This window comes from Leptosomus discolor, chromosome 4, assembly GCF_034619465.1.
Source record: "Leptosomus discolor isolate bLepDis1 chromosome 4, bLepDis1.hap2, whole genome shotgun sequence".
NCBI classification, from domain to species: Eukaryota; Metazoa; Chordata; class Aves; order Leptosomiformes; family Leptosomidae; genus Leptosomus; species Leptosomus discolor.
Genome location: NC_141394.1, coordinates 44,167,220 through 44,182,952, shown reverse-complemented (window position 1 = coordinate 44,182,952; position 15,733 = coordinate 44,167,220). Strand labels below are relative to the sequence as shown.

At 36.5% G+C, this 15,733-nt stretch overlaps 1 protein-coding gene across 2 annotated transcripts; it reads left to right on the top strand.

The window, feature by feature from the left end:
* Positions 1-755: 755 nt before the first annotated feature.
* On the top strand, positions 756-15,251 carry GUCY1A1 (guanylate cyclase 1 soluble subunit alpha 1). 2 transcript variants are annotated; one of them, XM_009953458.2, is made up of 8 exons: positions 756-1,004; positions 4,120-4,181; positions 5,830-5,888; positions 6,976-7,685; positions 9,226-9,711; positions 10,204-10,347; positions 12,481-12,635; positions 15,050-15,251. In XM_009953458.2, exons 1-8 carry the CDS (start codon positions 756-758, stop codon positions 15,249-15,251), a joined length of 2,067 nt encoding a protein of 688 aa, XP_009951760.1. The 2 variants fall into 2 exon arrangements, with proteins under 2 accessions (XP_009951760.1, XP_086320243.1); XM_086464117.1 differs by having other exon boundaries at positions 5,830-5,893; positions 7,482-7,685.
* The last annotated feature ends 482 nt before the right edge of the window (positions 15,252-15,733 follow it).

Below are 15,733 nucleotides of genomic sequence, written 5' to 3'. Positions count from 1 at the left end.
ATCCCTTGGTGTTTCCAAGCAACTACATCAGTTATGTGGTCAAATTCCCATGGTATTAGTTATCACTAGTCAGTGGCTTTTACACAAGGTGCTAACCTTTGGTCTTGGATGGTTTGCTGTTCCAGAAGTGCAAGTACTAACTTCAGTCATACATCCCTCTATTACAAAAAGGATATCTTGGGCATCAAGTAAATTGAGATTTAAGTAACCATAACAAATTGGTTTCATTGTTCCATATCAGGTAGTTTTTAATAGCTGCTTATGAAGAATAAAAAAGGTTTTCTCATTGGAATTCTGGTCTCTACTCTTTCAGAGTGAGCAAAGATATATCAGATAAAACAGCTCCTCTGCCTTAATCACTAGAGCCCCAGTTCAGCCAAGAACTTAACCATGCACACAACTTTAATTACCTGAAGCACTGAAGTCAGTAGGGATTACATGCTTAAAGTGGCACATGAGCTTAGGTGCTTTCCTGAGCAAGGTCCTAGAAAAGCCATTATTTTAATGCACATATGATAAAACTGGCATATCACAGGAATTTGAAAGAGAAAATAAATGGTTTTCAATGTTTTTCTTTCTTTTTGTTTTGTAGGGGCACACATTTGTTCCTGTGCTGATTTATGGCTACCAATAATCTTCCACAGTAGTTGCCTTATCTACTATTCTGGCATCTTCTGCTCTTGTTAGTAAACAGAAGAGAATTCTTAAACACAAAGCCAAGTACTCTTAATCTCAAGAGAGAGACTTCGTACAGTATGTTCTGTACAAAACTGAAAGATTTGAAGATCACAGGCGAATGTCCTTTCTCCTTACTGACTCAAAGTCACATTACTGAGGAACATGACAAGGACTGCACAGAAAACAGCTCTAGAGCAGCTTTGCCCATCTGCAAAGAAGTCCATGAAAAAGATGCTCAAGGAAACCTCCCACAAAGGAAAACGAGCAGAAGTAGAGTGTACCTGCACACATTAACTGAAAGCATCTGCAAACTAATCTTTCCTGAGGTAAATAGATACTGCATGATAATAATACTTTAATAGCATTTAATTATAAATACAAAAAAAGCATTTTATGGCCAGCCTTCAAATGTAAGGCTTTAGCAAGTTGTTTTGACTTCAGAGTTTGTGTTCCTATGTAGTTCTGCACAGTTTAAATCCTCATTTTGTCTTCTTCCATTCCTTCTGGATACAGTTTTGCCACAATAAGTTTTGTACATACCATCCCTTCCACTGTATTTCCCCTATATTTTTGCTGTGTATTTGCAACTTTCACTGATCATTTTGGAACAGGAACAGGCTGCCCAGAGAAGCTGTGGCTGCCCCCTCCCTGGCAGTGTTCAAGGCCAGGTTGGATGGGGCTTTGAGCAACCTGGTCTAGTGGAAGGTGTCCCTGCCCACGACAAGGGGGTTGGAACTAGATGGTCTTTAAGGTCCCTTCCAACCCAAACCATTCTGTGATTTTAATTGTTCCTTTTAAATACATGTATTTCTATAGCAGTTTTTTAACATGGAGATACAATTAGAGAAACTCTACCTTGTTACCTAATGATGTAAATTATGTGGTCACCTCATCAGTTCACCCAGCTGAATCCATACTGCTAAGTACATTAGTCATTTACACAAAAAAAATTAAAATAGCTGTTTCCATCTGCTGTGATGCTAACCTCCTGCCATACTATTTTTAAAAGCATTACTGTTTGTGTTTACCACAAAAGTATTCTCTTTCTGCTCAACTCAACTGAAAACAGGTACAGTGCATGCACAGTGATTTGCTTGAGTGGAGATGAATCCCATGGTTTATCTCTGTAAAAAGAACATGAAAAATACAGCTCCATAACATTCAGCACTTGGGCTTGCCTCAAATTCTGTGGAAAGTGTGAAGGAACTTACTGGTATATATTGGGACTGCAAATGGCAAATGGCCAACTCTGTATACTCAATTAATGACAATTCTATTACTCAGGCATTCAGTGTAGCTTACTAAAAGTGCTGGAGTTTTGTTAAATCTGTTTGCAGATCTGTTTTCACAACTATTCATCTATTACTCTTTCGCTAAAACTCTACATAATCAATTTTTGATAGACCCCTTTTTACCTCTGCTCATTTACACAGCAGAAATTAATCTCTTTAACCTGATCTTTAAATGTATAAAAGAAAGGACTTTTAACTCAAGAATGAACTGGCAAAGCACCCTTTCTATGGTGTTGTGATTGCTGTATACAGTTGTTAGTGGGATTTTTAATGAAATGGTATTTTTTTCTTTAGTGAGTGGTAGCAATTATGAAGCTGTCTATTATATTATCATAATAGGCTACTTCATCAGCTGGGACAAAAGCTTGGTAAAGTCAAGAATATTATGACCATGTACCCCAGGAGCTACTGAAGTTCAACGTTATTGTCACTGCTGGTTACAGTTATTCAAGTCATATTCATTGGAAATTTGTCCAAGTATAGTAACCTGTTCTCCTGATGAGCTGGGGTCAAGACCCAAGCATCTTCCCAATCCCAGTTCTCCATAGAAGGGTTTTGCTTGTTTAAAATCGTATTTTTCATTGCTTCGATACTTTATAGTGCCTCACTTAACCATCAGCAATTAATATCATCTTCTTTCCAATTGGAAACTCCAAAACAGGGAGCCGCATCCTGACCCCGATTGATTCATGAACTCCTTATGAAAATAGTGAGTTGTGTATGGAGATCCAGGACATAGTGCATCCAGAATAACTATTGATTAAATTTGAGATAGAATGTAACACATGTGATTGTTTTATTCACTTGTTTGCGTGGTTGCAGAAATATAGAAACATCGTTTGGAGGTAAGTAAGTAATGCATTGGGTGGTGTACCACTTGCTATACCAGTTTATACACAAATGTAATTTACGTTGTGTTCATACACGTGGTGGAACAGTTGTTCAATTTAGATTTTTGCTTGGAAAAAGTCCAGAATATATTGCTTTTCTTTCACGTGATATTTTTTTTATGGCATATTCCTGTGTGCAAAATTTCCTTACAAAAGGTAAAAGATGCAGTAGAAAATGGTAGTTTCTTCAGGGAATGAGAACCAAAGAGAAGCCAGACCACAGCAAGCCTCACAGCCAAATTCTATCGTGGCAGTACAGTACTATTCTATGACCCTATCTTTATGGGGAGTTTGGGTTTCAAGTGACCAAAGACTACATACACAAGACAGCTTTACTGGCCCCCAACAATATGAAATATGTATGTTTGGAAAGTGTTGTATCTGTTCCAATTAGGAGCTACAGAAGGGATATGGAACTATGGGATCGAGGTAAATTAAGGTAAATCTTCATGATGCTCTAAAGGGTCTTTTACTACGGAATCCTTTTACAAAGGTTATCTAGAGTGACTAGGTTTTCATCTGGAGGATATTTGGGTTTGCAGCATATGGAGCCAAAGTTATTCTTATTTCTACAAATATAAAATAAATCATTCTAATGTCATCTGGAAATGCTGCAGTCTTGAAAACGGAAAAGGAGGTAATCTGAAGCACAGAATGCTATGTTGATCTCTTAGAGCTGCATTTGAAACTCTGTTACCTTTTGCAATTTCAATTTTGACACTTCTGAAAATTGCCCTGAAAAAAAATTTAACTCTTAATATTCCAAGAAAATTTACTAGGTAGAAGAGCCACTTTTTACTGTTTTGCTCTGGGCATAATGCAGAATATAACTGGCTTTTTCTGTTAGGAGAATCTATTAAACTCAAAAGATTTCTTTCTACATTTTGCATCAATGTTAGGGTGGGTTTTTTTGGGTGGGGATGTGTAATAATAGAAAGTTGGGTTAGTTATGCTTATTTCTTAGCAGCACTGTCTTTATTGCCATCTGACAACTTGCACATTACTGTATTTAAAATGCATAACTACTGGCACAGATGAGCTAAGAGGCTTAATTATGGTGGTACTGGAGCTGAAGACATCAACATAAACTAAACCTCAAACACAGAAATGACATGCTGTTTCTAACAACTGTACCATCTTGAAAAATATGTTAGTCCCAAGGATAGCTAAGTATTTCTTCTCTGTATAAAAATGTTATACTGGTGTTTAAATTTCTAGCAATGACATTTTAATCAACAGACTTTTTTTTTCTTCCCCAGTTTGAAAGGCTAAATCTTGCACTTCAGAGAACGCTTGCAAAACACAGAATAAAAGAAACCAGGTGTGTATGTGTAATGGGTTTGCAACTAAATTCACTGCAAAAATGTTCTGGAGACAGTTCATAAGGACTGGGGTGGTGACAGGGAATCAGGACTTCTGGAATCTGTTTTCAATTATCTTATCAAATTGGTGTGTAACATTTCATGTAATGTAAGTTAATAATTATTTACTTATTAAAAAAATATTCACAAATATTTAAATCACTCACAAAGTTGACATAATGGGCAAAAATAGCCATATGTGCAGGGAAACAGGCAAGGACTTTGTTTAAAATGAGCGAATGTTTTGGAGGAACTCAGAGACTACTCAGGCATAGATGGAAATGTAGATATGGTTGTATATGGATCTAGCCCACTGTTGCCAGGATCCCAGGAAAAGATTTTTTAAATGCAAACTATTAGTATTATACAAAAATATTTGGCTTCTGATACAGTGAACACACGCTACAGATATTGACATACATGTTTTCGCTGGGCTCACTTGTCTTGCGGTTTCTGTTTCTGAGGAACTCAGCTTGATTTTCAGCACTCCTTAGTACTAATCCAATATTAATCATTTGAGCCTTATAGGGAGTGAGAATTTCTTAGCATCTCATTATACGCTGAGGATTCAATTTCTTGAATGCATCTGAAAAAATAAGCCCCTCATTTAAATCTCCTTTCAAAAGTGAAGAAACATAATGAAGTTGGAAACTACACTGTTGCTCGCCATCATAAGGATAAATAATTGCAATGTATCTTTTAAATTATACTTGATGTTTTCAAAGCACTTTACATGCATTGACTGAATCAAAGACAGCTGGTCAGATGTGCACTGCAATTGCTGACTGGCTTATTGATATGAGTATTTTCCCTGTCTTTAATTACATGTTGCTCCCTGGAGTCTAAGTTTGAATCAAAAAATTATTACGCTATTCTGAATGATGTAATAATGCAAATGTAAAACAGATCTAAATGTCTGTATTGCTTTTACATATAAAAATAACTAAGATATTTCAAATGAAGAAACTCAGAAAGCATGTATCAAAAGTTTGTTGCTTACATGGAAGTTAATGTAAGCTACATGTCCTTCTCCTAATTTTGGTCTGACATTCAGGTTGACGTTTATTGACCTTAGAGAACTCAGAGAGCTGCAGTTTTGTGTCACAGAATCTGGATTACTACCAATGAACAAGTAATTTTGAGGTTCATAGTTGTCACTGGTATTTCCTCTCAAAACAGAAATACCTTCTCACCTCTTTTGAATTTAATGCAATATAATTCAAATAAATGTTTGAATACAAATTCCAATTATATTATACAGAACACTATGAAATACAGTTATGGCTTCAAGCAAAGAGCCCAAACCAAACAAAAAACCAGGTCTGTTGCAACCTAAGAGTTTTTAATCAATGACGGTCTAGAGCATTTGGTCTCAATCCATAATCTGAGCTTAGACCACTAAAACTTTAATTTATCACAAATGCACATGATAATCTAAGCTCCTATCAAGACCCCATTTTGAATTAATGAAAAACTGCCTGTTTGATCAGCAAAACTTGGTCTGTGCACATTAAAGAGAGGGTAAGGTAACTTCTGTTACTTACTATTTTTACCATGTTTATCTTGATTTTTCAGGCTTTTTATTTATATTTTTTATGATCTTTACAGAAAAACTGGGGATAGAGAAGATTTTGAAAAAATAATCAGTCATCATGCTAATGCAGCAGGTAATGTACGCGGTTTAATAACAGATATATATATAAAAATAAATAGATTATATATATGTTTTATATATAAAATAATATATGTGTATATAAATGAGTCTTTTTACTAAGAAATAATTTCCTCTATGTAAGGGCTGCAGTAATGCTGACAACACAGAGGCTAAACTGTGATCTCTGCAACAACAGGTCAGAGTGTCAAAATTTGAGCGAAAGAGACAAGTTTCTTCAAGTCTGAGCTGTCATAAAATCATCCACCCCTAAGATCCGACATCTAGAGGGAGTTGTAACATACATTCAGTAATAAGTTACAGTTTTATACTCATGCAAAACTGTTTGATCCTTTTCATCTTCTGAAGGACTGTAGTCTGTTGGAAGAGAACTGCTGTAATTTGCAATATGGAACTCTCTGGCTACATCTGTAATAGTAAATGAACATTTCCAGGAACTGAAACATGGTCTTCTGTATGTTTAAACTGTTAAGCTGGTCCTGGCACACAGTTGGCCTGTGACAAATAGCACTTTTCCAAATGATTCCCAGTAACAGCTAGGGAGTTGGAACATTCCCAGCAGTCAGTCTGCAAGCAGCTATCCTGTGAAAACAAATGTACTAGCAAAGATGTGAGCTGTTCTGTGCCAATAGGCCTCAGTGCCCCGCGATATTCCTAGGGTCATTTAATTTATTGGATCAGGCATAGTACTTATATCTGCATGTGTGCACAGGTCCTATTTTATTCTTACTTTGTATTCTTATTTTAAGTTTTTAAATTATTATTTTATTTCTTTATATCAGCGTAAGGGAATTGGGTTAAATCCTGTGCCAAAATGTGCATTCAGTCTGTCTACATCTCTACAAAGAACCCTGAGTCTTGTATCTTTCCAAACTACAACCTGTTGTCTCCCTGTTTTCCAGGCACCAGGAGAATGTCTTTGGTTACAGCAGGACTCCTAAATGAGAGAGTCCTTAGGTCTCAGTACTGGCTCAAAGAAGGATATTTCCAAGTCAATTTGGTCTAGCATGAAAAAAATGTGGAAGTTAGCCTGAGATTCAGTGTGATGAGTGCAGTTCTGACTGAAATGTGGTTCCATGCAGGTATTCCCGTGGAATCTCTACAGGAATCTCTTGGTGAAGAGCTATTCAAAATATGCTATGAAGAGGATGAACACATATTAGGGGTTATTGGAGGAACGCTTAAGGACTTCTTGAACAGTTTCACTACTCTGCTGAAGCAGAGTGGCCACAGCCAAGAAGCAGGAAAAAAGGACAGACTTGAAGATGCCTCCATCTTATGCCTGGAGAAAGATCAGGACTTCTTAAATGTGTATTATTTCTTTCCTAAGAAAATTACGAGTCTTATTCTATCTGGTATTATTAAAGCAGCAGCTCATATTTTGTATGAAACTGAGGTGGAAGTGATGCTCATGCCTCCTTGTTTCCATAATGACTGCACTGAGTTTGCTAATCAGCCTTACTTGCTGTACTCTATACAAGTCAAAAGTACAAAACCTTCCTTATCTCCATGTAAACCACAGTCTTCACTTGTGATTCCTGCCTCTGTGTTCTGTAAGACTTTCCCATTTCATTTTATGTTTGACAAGGATATGTCAGTTCTTCAAATTGGAAATGGGATAAGAAGACTTTTGACCAGGAGAGAATTTCAAGCTAAACCCAATTTTGAAGAGTACTTTGAAATTCTTACCCCCAAAGTAAGCTGCACTTTTAGTGGAATAATGACAATGCTAAATATGCAGTTTACTGTGCGAGTCAGACGATGGGATAATACTGATATGAAATCATCCATGGTAAGAGACTTTTTATAACTGTTACTCCTTTGAGGAATTTCTTCAGATTGAGTTAAAAAAGCTACAAAACATGGTGCACTTTGCATTGTCTACCTTTCGACATCTAATACAACTGAATAATAATGATTTATTGAGGGCAGTCTAGTGTAATTAAGATTTCTGAAGCCAATATTCAGGCAAAACTCTGCTTTAGGACTTTTACAGAAATCTGACTGTAAACTTGATTTTATTAAAAAAAAAAAGTTGAAATATTGAGATAAACTCAGCAAATTGAGATAAAACTAATGACACGTCATGCTGCTGACAATAAGGGCATCTCCAACATAAAGACAGTGGCAGGGAAAGCTTTACCAAAGTGCCCCTCAATCATCTGGAAACAACAGCTCTAGTATTTGGGGAAGGAAATAGACATTTCCTCATTCAGCCTTTGTTATCTTTGATATTCTGATGCTTTCATCAGATGCAATAGCCAAAGTTCTCACTTTGTTTCAGCTGATGGGATTACATACTATTTTTGCTGAAGCTGGGTCTGTGGCAAATGACCTGGGACAGTAAAAAGCATTGAGTATTCCATGACTGCTTTTATTCATTGCTGGCCTCAGCTGAATTCCAACTTATATACACCTGAGGCAATCCAGGATGTATTACCAGTTCAGACTCAACACTCTCAAGAGCTTAAATGAAGAACTGTAATAGAGGTTTCACCCAGTTATTAATGAAGTGGGAAAAAATGTAGCACTGATTAGCTACTTCATCTCAGATCCATTTCTGCACTAGGCATCAGTTTAATGATTACAAGGAGCAGTAGACTCTGCTTTGCTTTTGCGTGTACTTATATATGCAAATGTCTATTAGCAAGTAACAGATTTTCGTCAAAAAATGGTTTTCAAAGCAATGTTAAGCGGAGCTCTGCAGCCACCTTGCACATTACACAACTGAATACAGAAGGGACATAAAAACACTTCACACAAAATATTTTGCTTTTTTTAGATCATTAAAATGGGATATTTCCACCATTTAGGCCTTTAATTTTAAATTGCAGTGAGTACTGAACATCCTGTGATAAAATTGAAGATTTTCTCACTTTGTCTTACAAAGACAGTGGTGCATGCACTAAACACTAGCATTATTAGCAGAACTTCATAGGGCGCTCTAGTCAATAACATTTTATCAATAGATCAACATGCATATAATTCTCCTTTTTGTTTTTCTTTTCTTCCTAAGCAAAAACTGATACTGATACTCAAACATAATAAGGTGTTCGTCCTTAAGTTGTGGTCTAACTTTCGTACCAGAAGGCTCAAGCAAAGTAATCATATTTGATGGATCTATGATTTAGCACCCAATGTTTTCTCTTAAGCAACTAAATGAAAATTCAGTTGCTTAAGAGATGAATGGAATGTATTAAACGAAAAGTAAGGACTATGGACCAGTCTGATTTTCCTGCAATCCAGCAAAATGTATTTCCTGTAAAACTTCCTGCTTCTAAACCATTGCCATGCATGTTTTGCATGAATTGTTGTTTCTTTAACTGTTTCAGGTAATGGATCTTAAAGGCCAAATGATCTATATTTTTGAATCCAGTGCCATCCTGTTCTTGGGATCTCCTTGTGTGGATAGACTAGAAGATTTTACAGGACGTGGATTGTACCTCTCAGATATTCCCATTCACAATGCATTAAGAGATGTTGTTCTGATAGGAGAGCAGGCCAGAGCTCAGGATGGACTGAAGAAGAGGTTAGGAAAGCTAAAAGCGACCCTTGAGCAGGCCCACCAAGCACTTGAAGAAGAAAAGAAGAAGACCGTAGATCTTCTGTTTTCAATTTTTCCTGGAGAGGTTGCTCAGCAGCTGTGGCAGGGACAAGTTGTGCAAGCCAAGAAATTTAATAATGTCACAATGCTTTTCTCTGACATTGTTGGATTCACTGCCATCTGTTCCCAATGCTCACCTATGCAGGTCATCACCATGCTTAATGAGCTTTATACTCGCTTTGATTACCAATGTGGAGAGCTAGATGTCTACAAGGTACAAAATTTATTGCATTTCTGTGGGGTTCTTGGACAGGAAAGGAAATGAAGTCTCAGTGGGACAGAGGATAACAGAAGTCCAAAAATTACTTTGCCCTAAACCTTCATTCTAGGAAAGACATATTAAGATAAATCACAAATTAGCCATTCATGCAGCCAAGAGAGAAACCCATCAAAATTTAAGAGTTAATTTTAAAAATTAATTTCAATGACAGTGCCGTGAATCTGGAGTCTGTAGGTGTTTAATGTAGCTATGGGTGCCTGACAGCAGATGAGCATGGAAAAGTATTTTAGCATCATGCCCAGCAATAAATACAAGTTGTGCAATTTTTCCTTTTGAATGATTTGCAGGATTTGCTCAGGGCTTATATAACTTTAGCAGGACAAATAAGACTCAGTCAATATGTAGGTACAATTCTTATTGAAGCCACAGGCTATTCTTTTATATGTCAAACAGTCTAACAGTAAGGAACAAATATGCCTGTTTTAGGTTGAGACTATTGGAGATGCCTACTGTGTCGCTGGAGGTTTACACAAAGAAAGTGAAACACATGCTGTTCAAATTGCATTGATGGCCCTGAAGATGATGGAGCTGTCAGATGAGGTGGTGTCTCCCCATGGAGAGCCTATCAAGGTCATATATTTTATTGTACTTTATATGGTTATAATGGGCATTTTTGTTTGTTTAGTTGCTCTTGGGTTTTTGTCTCAAGGAAATTTCACATCATTGCATTAACTCAGACAAGTTGGGGAATCAAGTGTGTATGGGTGGAGAAAATGATCTTTTTAGTTCTATGAATGGGAGTTTTGTGGAGAGGTAAAGATGAAACAGAGATCTGAAAATCAACCCAAAAGACTTAAATGGAGTGAAATCAGTAAGTGCACACTGACATGCTGCAGTTTTTGTCTCAGTAGCAATAAATTTGTAGGTGGCATGGAACATTCTGTTGCTCTTGTCTAATGAGGAAATTAGACCCAGTGAGAACATGCAAGTCTTTTGGGGTAACAGATATAAATATGAATCATCAAAGACATGTTCTGATTTCAGCAGTCCACACATCCTTAAAGGATTCTGTTGCTGTTCTTGTTTTACAGTCAGATAGTGAACCACTACCATAAGACAATGGCGTTAACACTGTCAAAGCAACTGTTAAGATTCAGTGGTAGTTGTATTTACAGCTTCCTTTCAATGAGGACTTATACATGTACTGGACTTTTCATGTAGGTTTACCTCTCATTGAGAAAAAAAGAGAAAGGCCTGTGTGCATGACAAATGATGTGGACCTTCTAAGTTCAAATGTCCTATTATTTTTAATACAGGCATCTCAGTTCATTATGTCTTTCATTTGCTCATTTTTATCCTTTATCTGTTCATTTGTTCCTTTAGAAAACCCCAGGCTTCTTTGATTTTGGATTAAGGAATATTTGTATTCCAAGACAAAGAAAATGTTTATTAAGAGGATTACATGCTCCACATTTATCAGAGAGAACACCAGTATTATATTATAAATAAATGTTGTTCTTTCTGTATTTCACAATATCAAATTAAGTTGCACTTAAAAAATCTGGAAACATCTTGACAATATTATAACATGTTTATAATTCCCATGCAAAAGCTACCTCTATAATTCTGAATAAGGAATGATAACACATTTTTAAAAGTAATTCTATAATAGGGAGAAAAAAATTGTGTAAGTACCTACTAGAAGCTTCTTAGAAGAAAACTGAATCTATTTTTAATGAAAGCATGAGTCTATTTTAATTAAATGCTTCATGAAAGCATTGGCTGTTTTGCAAAGCAACCAATATGTCACACAGTCTACTGTCAATTGACATATCAATTGTCAAAGAAAAAGGCATGACTGCAAACTGCTTACTTTAAATCAGGCTTGTATATCGATGTACGTGTTTCAGCTATCTTTGCTGCATGGGTGGATTTTGCTTTTGTTGCAGGCTTTTCTGCTTTTCCAGTCAAAATTAGAAAGCGTGACTTCTTCATAATGAGATTATATTCTCTTGATACGTAAAGAGTAGCATGCATAGTAGATGCGTGAGCCTCTCGACATAATGTCATTATTGTGTGTTTCTTCATAACAGCATAGAGTGCTGTTATGAAGAAAACATGTCTACATATGTATAATGCACATAAGAAAAAGAACACATCTCCAAAAAAAAAAGAACACGGAAAGCAGCATCAGCTAAGCAAAGCTCAAAAACCTGAGTATGAGTTACAAGGAAGAGGTATCAAAATGTTTCAACTGCTGTATAATTTGATTAATTATCAAAATTCTGTGCTCTGGGATTGGGATTTACTCTTGTCAATAGAGTTCAGTTGGAACTACAGCATATATATACGTCTTTGCTGTTCCCTAAGACTTGTCTTCTGACCTTAACAGCAAAGCAAGTACTATTCATTAACTGTCACCAGTCTAAGAACGTTGTGTTCTGTAGTTCCTCCCAGGAAATTATCCAAGTGTCATAGTTATTCCTGCTGATGTTTCTTGATCAATTTATTGCCACAGAGACCAGCGGTATCACAGTCATATCAGGTGAAGGTTTACTTACTATAAATGCAAAGCACAGTAAACTTCAGCTAGTTTCCTCTCCACAAGCAGTGATGACCAGAACACAGACATTTTAAGGCAACTGTAATAACTCAGTTTATATTAGTAGCTCATTATTTCTTTTTCTTGAATAGAAATTTATAAAACTGACCTTAACCATTTTAATTTACCTAATAGTGCTGTTTTCTGTCTTTTATTTAAAGATGCGTATTGGCCTTCATTCTGGATCTGTCTTTGCTGGAGTTGTTGGGGTTAAAATGCCTCGTTATTGCCTTTTTGGAAATAATGTAACCCTTGCCAATAAGTTTGAATCTTGCAGTATACCTAGAAAAATAAATGTCAGCCCAACAACATACAGGTACAGTGCTTCATATCTGTAAAATGTCCATCTGAAGTAGGTACTGTAATTGTTCATTATCTTCCTGTTCTTTTTTTTATTTCCTTCTGAATTACTGCTGTTTATTTTCCTTTTTCTCTTTTTTCCTGACTGCTCATGAGTGCACTGTGGTTCTTTTTAGTCAGAACGCAACCAGCAGCAGCAAGAAAAAGGGTGAAATGGAACAGCTGATACTTATTTTTCAGAAGTTACATTTAAAATAAATGGACACTCTGGGCCAATTTTGCTTCTTACCCCGCACCTGTACACCTCTTGCCTTTTTTTTTTTTTTTTTTTCCCTTGTCTCATATAGTTGGCTCCTCTTTGAGCTATGTGGCTTTCAGTGCGAAGTGGATGCCAAACTGGCTGCAAGTGCCCTTGAAAATAACCTCATTGAAGAATTGTTAAATTATCACCTTACACATGTTCATTCTCTTTTGGCTAGGGAAGATGAATGAATCATAGAAGGGTTTGGGCTGGAAGGGACCTCAAAGATCATCTGGTTCCAACCCCCCTGCCATGGCAGGGACATCTCCCACTAGACCAGGTTGCTCAAGGCTCCATCCAGCCTGGCCTTGAACACTGCCAGGAATGGAGCATCCACAGCTTCCTTAGGCAACCTGTTCCCGTGTCTCACTACCCTCAGGGTGAAGAACTTCCAGTGTTTACTTTATACAGATCTCGATCCCAACTCAGTTTAAACCTTTTCATGTGGAACTTAGGCTGTACTATTTATCCACTCAGATCGGACATTTTTAGTTACGTGTGGTACCATGTGATTATGCAGACAGCTAGCAGGCTCTCCCATGGGAAATCTTTCCTTTGTCCTCAGAACCTAATGCTCTCTTTGTATCATCTGTTTAATTGTCCTTAAAAATCACCTTGCAACAAGTTCATGGCCAAGTAATAGTGTCTTACAGGTGCCAGGCAAAATAATGGGAAACTGCTTTGAATTTGATGGTAACAACAATCTACATCTGAACTACAAGTCCGGGTCTGAATTTTATGCCACTGAGCTGATACAGACTATTGTTTCTTCCAGAGTGGCTGAAAGTTTTATAAGAATGAACTGTAGGGAGTGAATCTACTAGTAGAAAGTGATATGGCTAACTGGATAAATTAATCAGAAATATGGATATAAATTATTTATTCCTTTTAAGGAAGCTCTGCTACCCTCACTGTAGCCTGGACAGTCAGTTGCTCCTACTCAGCTTGTACCCACTGCCATGTATCTGATAATGCCTTGTGGCAAGGTTCTGTGTCCAATGTCAGACAGAGAAACTGGCACAGGATCCTGACATCCCCTGCAGCATGTGCTATGTGACTTATAGGGTGCCAAGCTTTAGATGATCTCGTAGAGATGATGTACATAAAAGTACCACAGGTATTAGGGCACAGAGGAGGTAACCTTTTCGATCATGCACTCTAAATAAATATAGAGATAGCATTAGCATTGCCACTGCTTATGTATGTCAGCAGAACAGTGCTGGCCAACAGTGTTTGTTTTTTTTCCAAAATCATTTTGAATGATACTGACTACAGCCTTTTCTTAAAACCATTAGATACTTCATCCACACAAGATTTGCCTATGACTTGTGGCATAAGCAAGTTTCTGCATGGCTGTGTATTGATCTCAAGAGAATATTTGAAAAAAAAATAATTCTTTAAGTGCCTAGAAAATAGGCAATTTGGTTAAAGGGTAAACTATTGTTACTGTTGTTCCGGTATGTTTATTTCTTTTCCCTGAGTGAATGTTGTGTTAACCTCCTTTTTGTGTAGCGTTTTTTCTTTTTGATTTGTAAACCAATTCTAAACACATATTGATATCATTATGGCACCTTGCACAACTCCTGTATATTGCAAGAAATGTTTGGAAGCTTAGATGCCAGTCATCAGTATTTATCCCTACAGATTAGCAATCTGTGTTTCAGATGTAGAAGACCACAGGGTTTAGTGGATGCATGTGTGAAAAAGCAAAATATTTAGAATTGCTAAGAGGATCTGAATAGTTTAGTTAATAAGCTTTTCAGTGTTTCATTAATTGAAACACTAATTATGGTGCCAGTTTCATGTGAAAATCTGAGCTAGCTTTCATTTAAATAATTTTTGAAAATACTCACAACAAACATAGCACCTACATGCAAAAAACATTGACAAGACAAAAAAAAGATGCAATACTCCTGTTTGCACTGGTGCACAAGTTAATAGGGTATCAAGGTCACCAAATAAACAGTATTTTAAGAATTTTTTTCAGTAAATAACATATAAATATTAAATTAAATTCTGTCCTGCCACATTCTGCCCTGTCATATATGAAGAATTATTGACTGTCTGCACTTGTAATAACAATTACTGACTGATTAATTTTTAATCAAGATGATTCATTTTTGTTCTAGGTTATTAAAGGAATATCCAGGTTTTGTGTTCACACCTCGCTCAAGAGAAGAGCTTCCACCAAATTTTCCCAGTGATATCCCTGGAATTTGCTATTTTCTGGATGCTTATATTCAAGGAACAAACTCACAGACTTGGGTTCAAAAGAGAGATTTGGGAGATGGCAATGCCAATTTTTTGGGTGAGGAAACAGGAATAGACTAAATTGCACATTCACAAATGTACAGAATAAATTTATAAATATTTTGGGGGTTTTGTATAAATTGAAAATTTTAAAAAATGTATGAAACATGAAAGCACTTTAGATTGTTAACACCTGAAAGCCAGTATTAAAATTTCAGGAAGTATGTCACTGACTACTTTTTATTTTTCCTTTGCGTAAGGAACATAGTCACTAAAATAATGTTGCAGCTTCACTGTTGGAAATGCTACTATGAACTACATTTCCCCTGTGGTAATTTGTAAGTGCTACGTAACAACTCATTTCTCTCTGTGCTGAGAATTCTAGATGTATTGTATATGCAGTGTGTCAGGAAATGTAATGTGCAAGTAATGCAGCCATATGCAGTGTTGTGAGCTGGTGCTTATCAATGACTATTAAAATATATTTTCTTAGTGATTCCGTAAGAAAATATCCATTAAATATTGTCATTGCTATCACATACTCCTTCCAGTGCATCATTTGG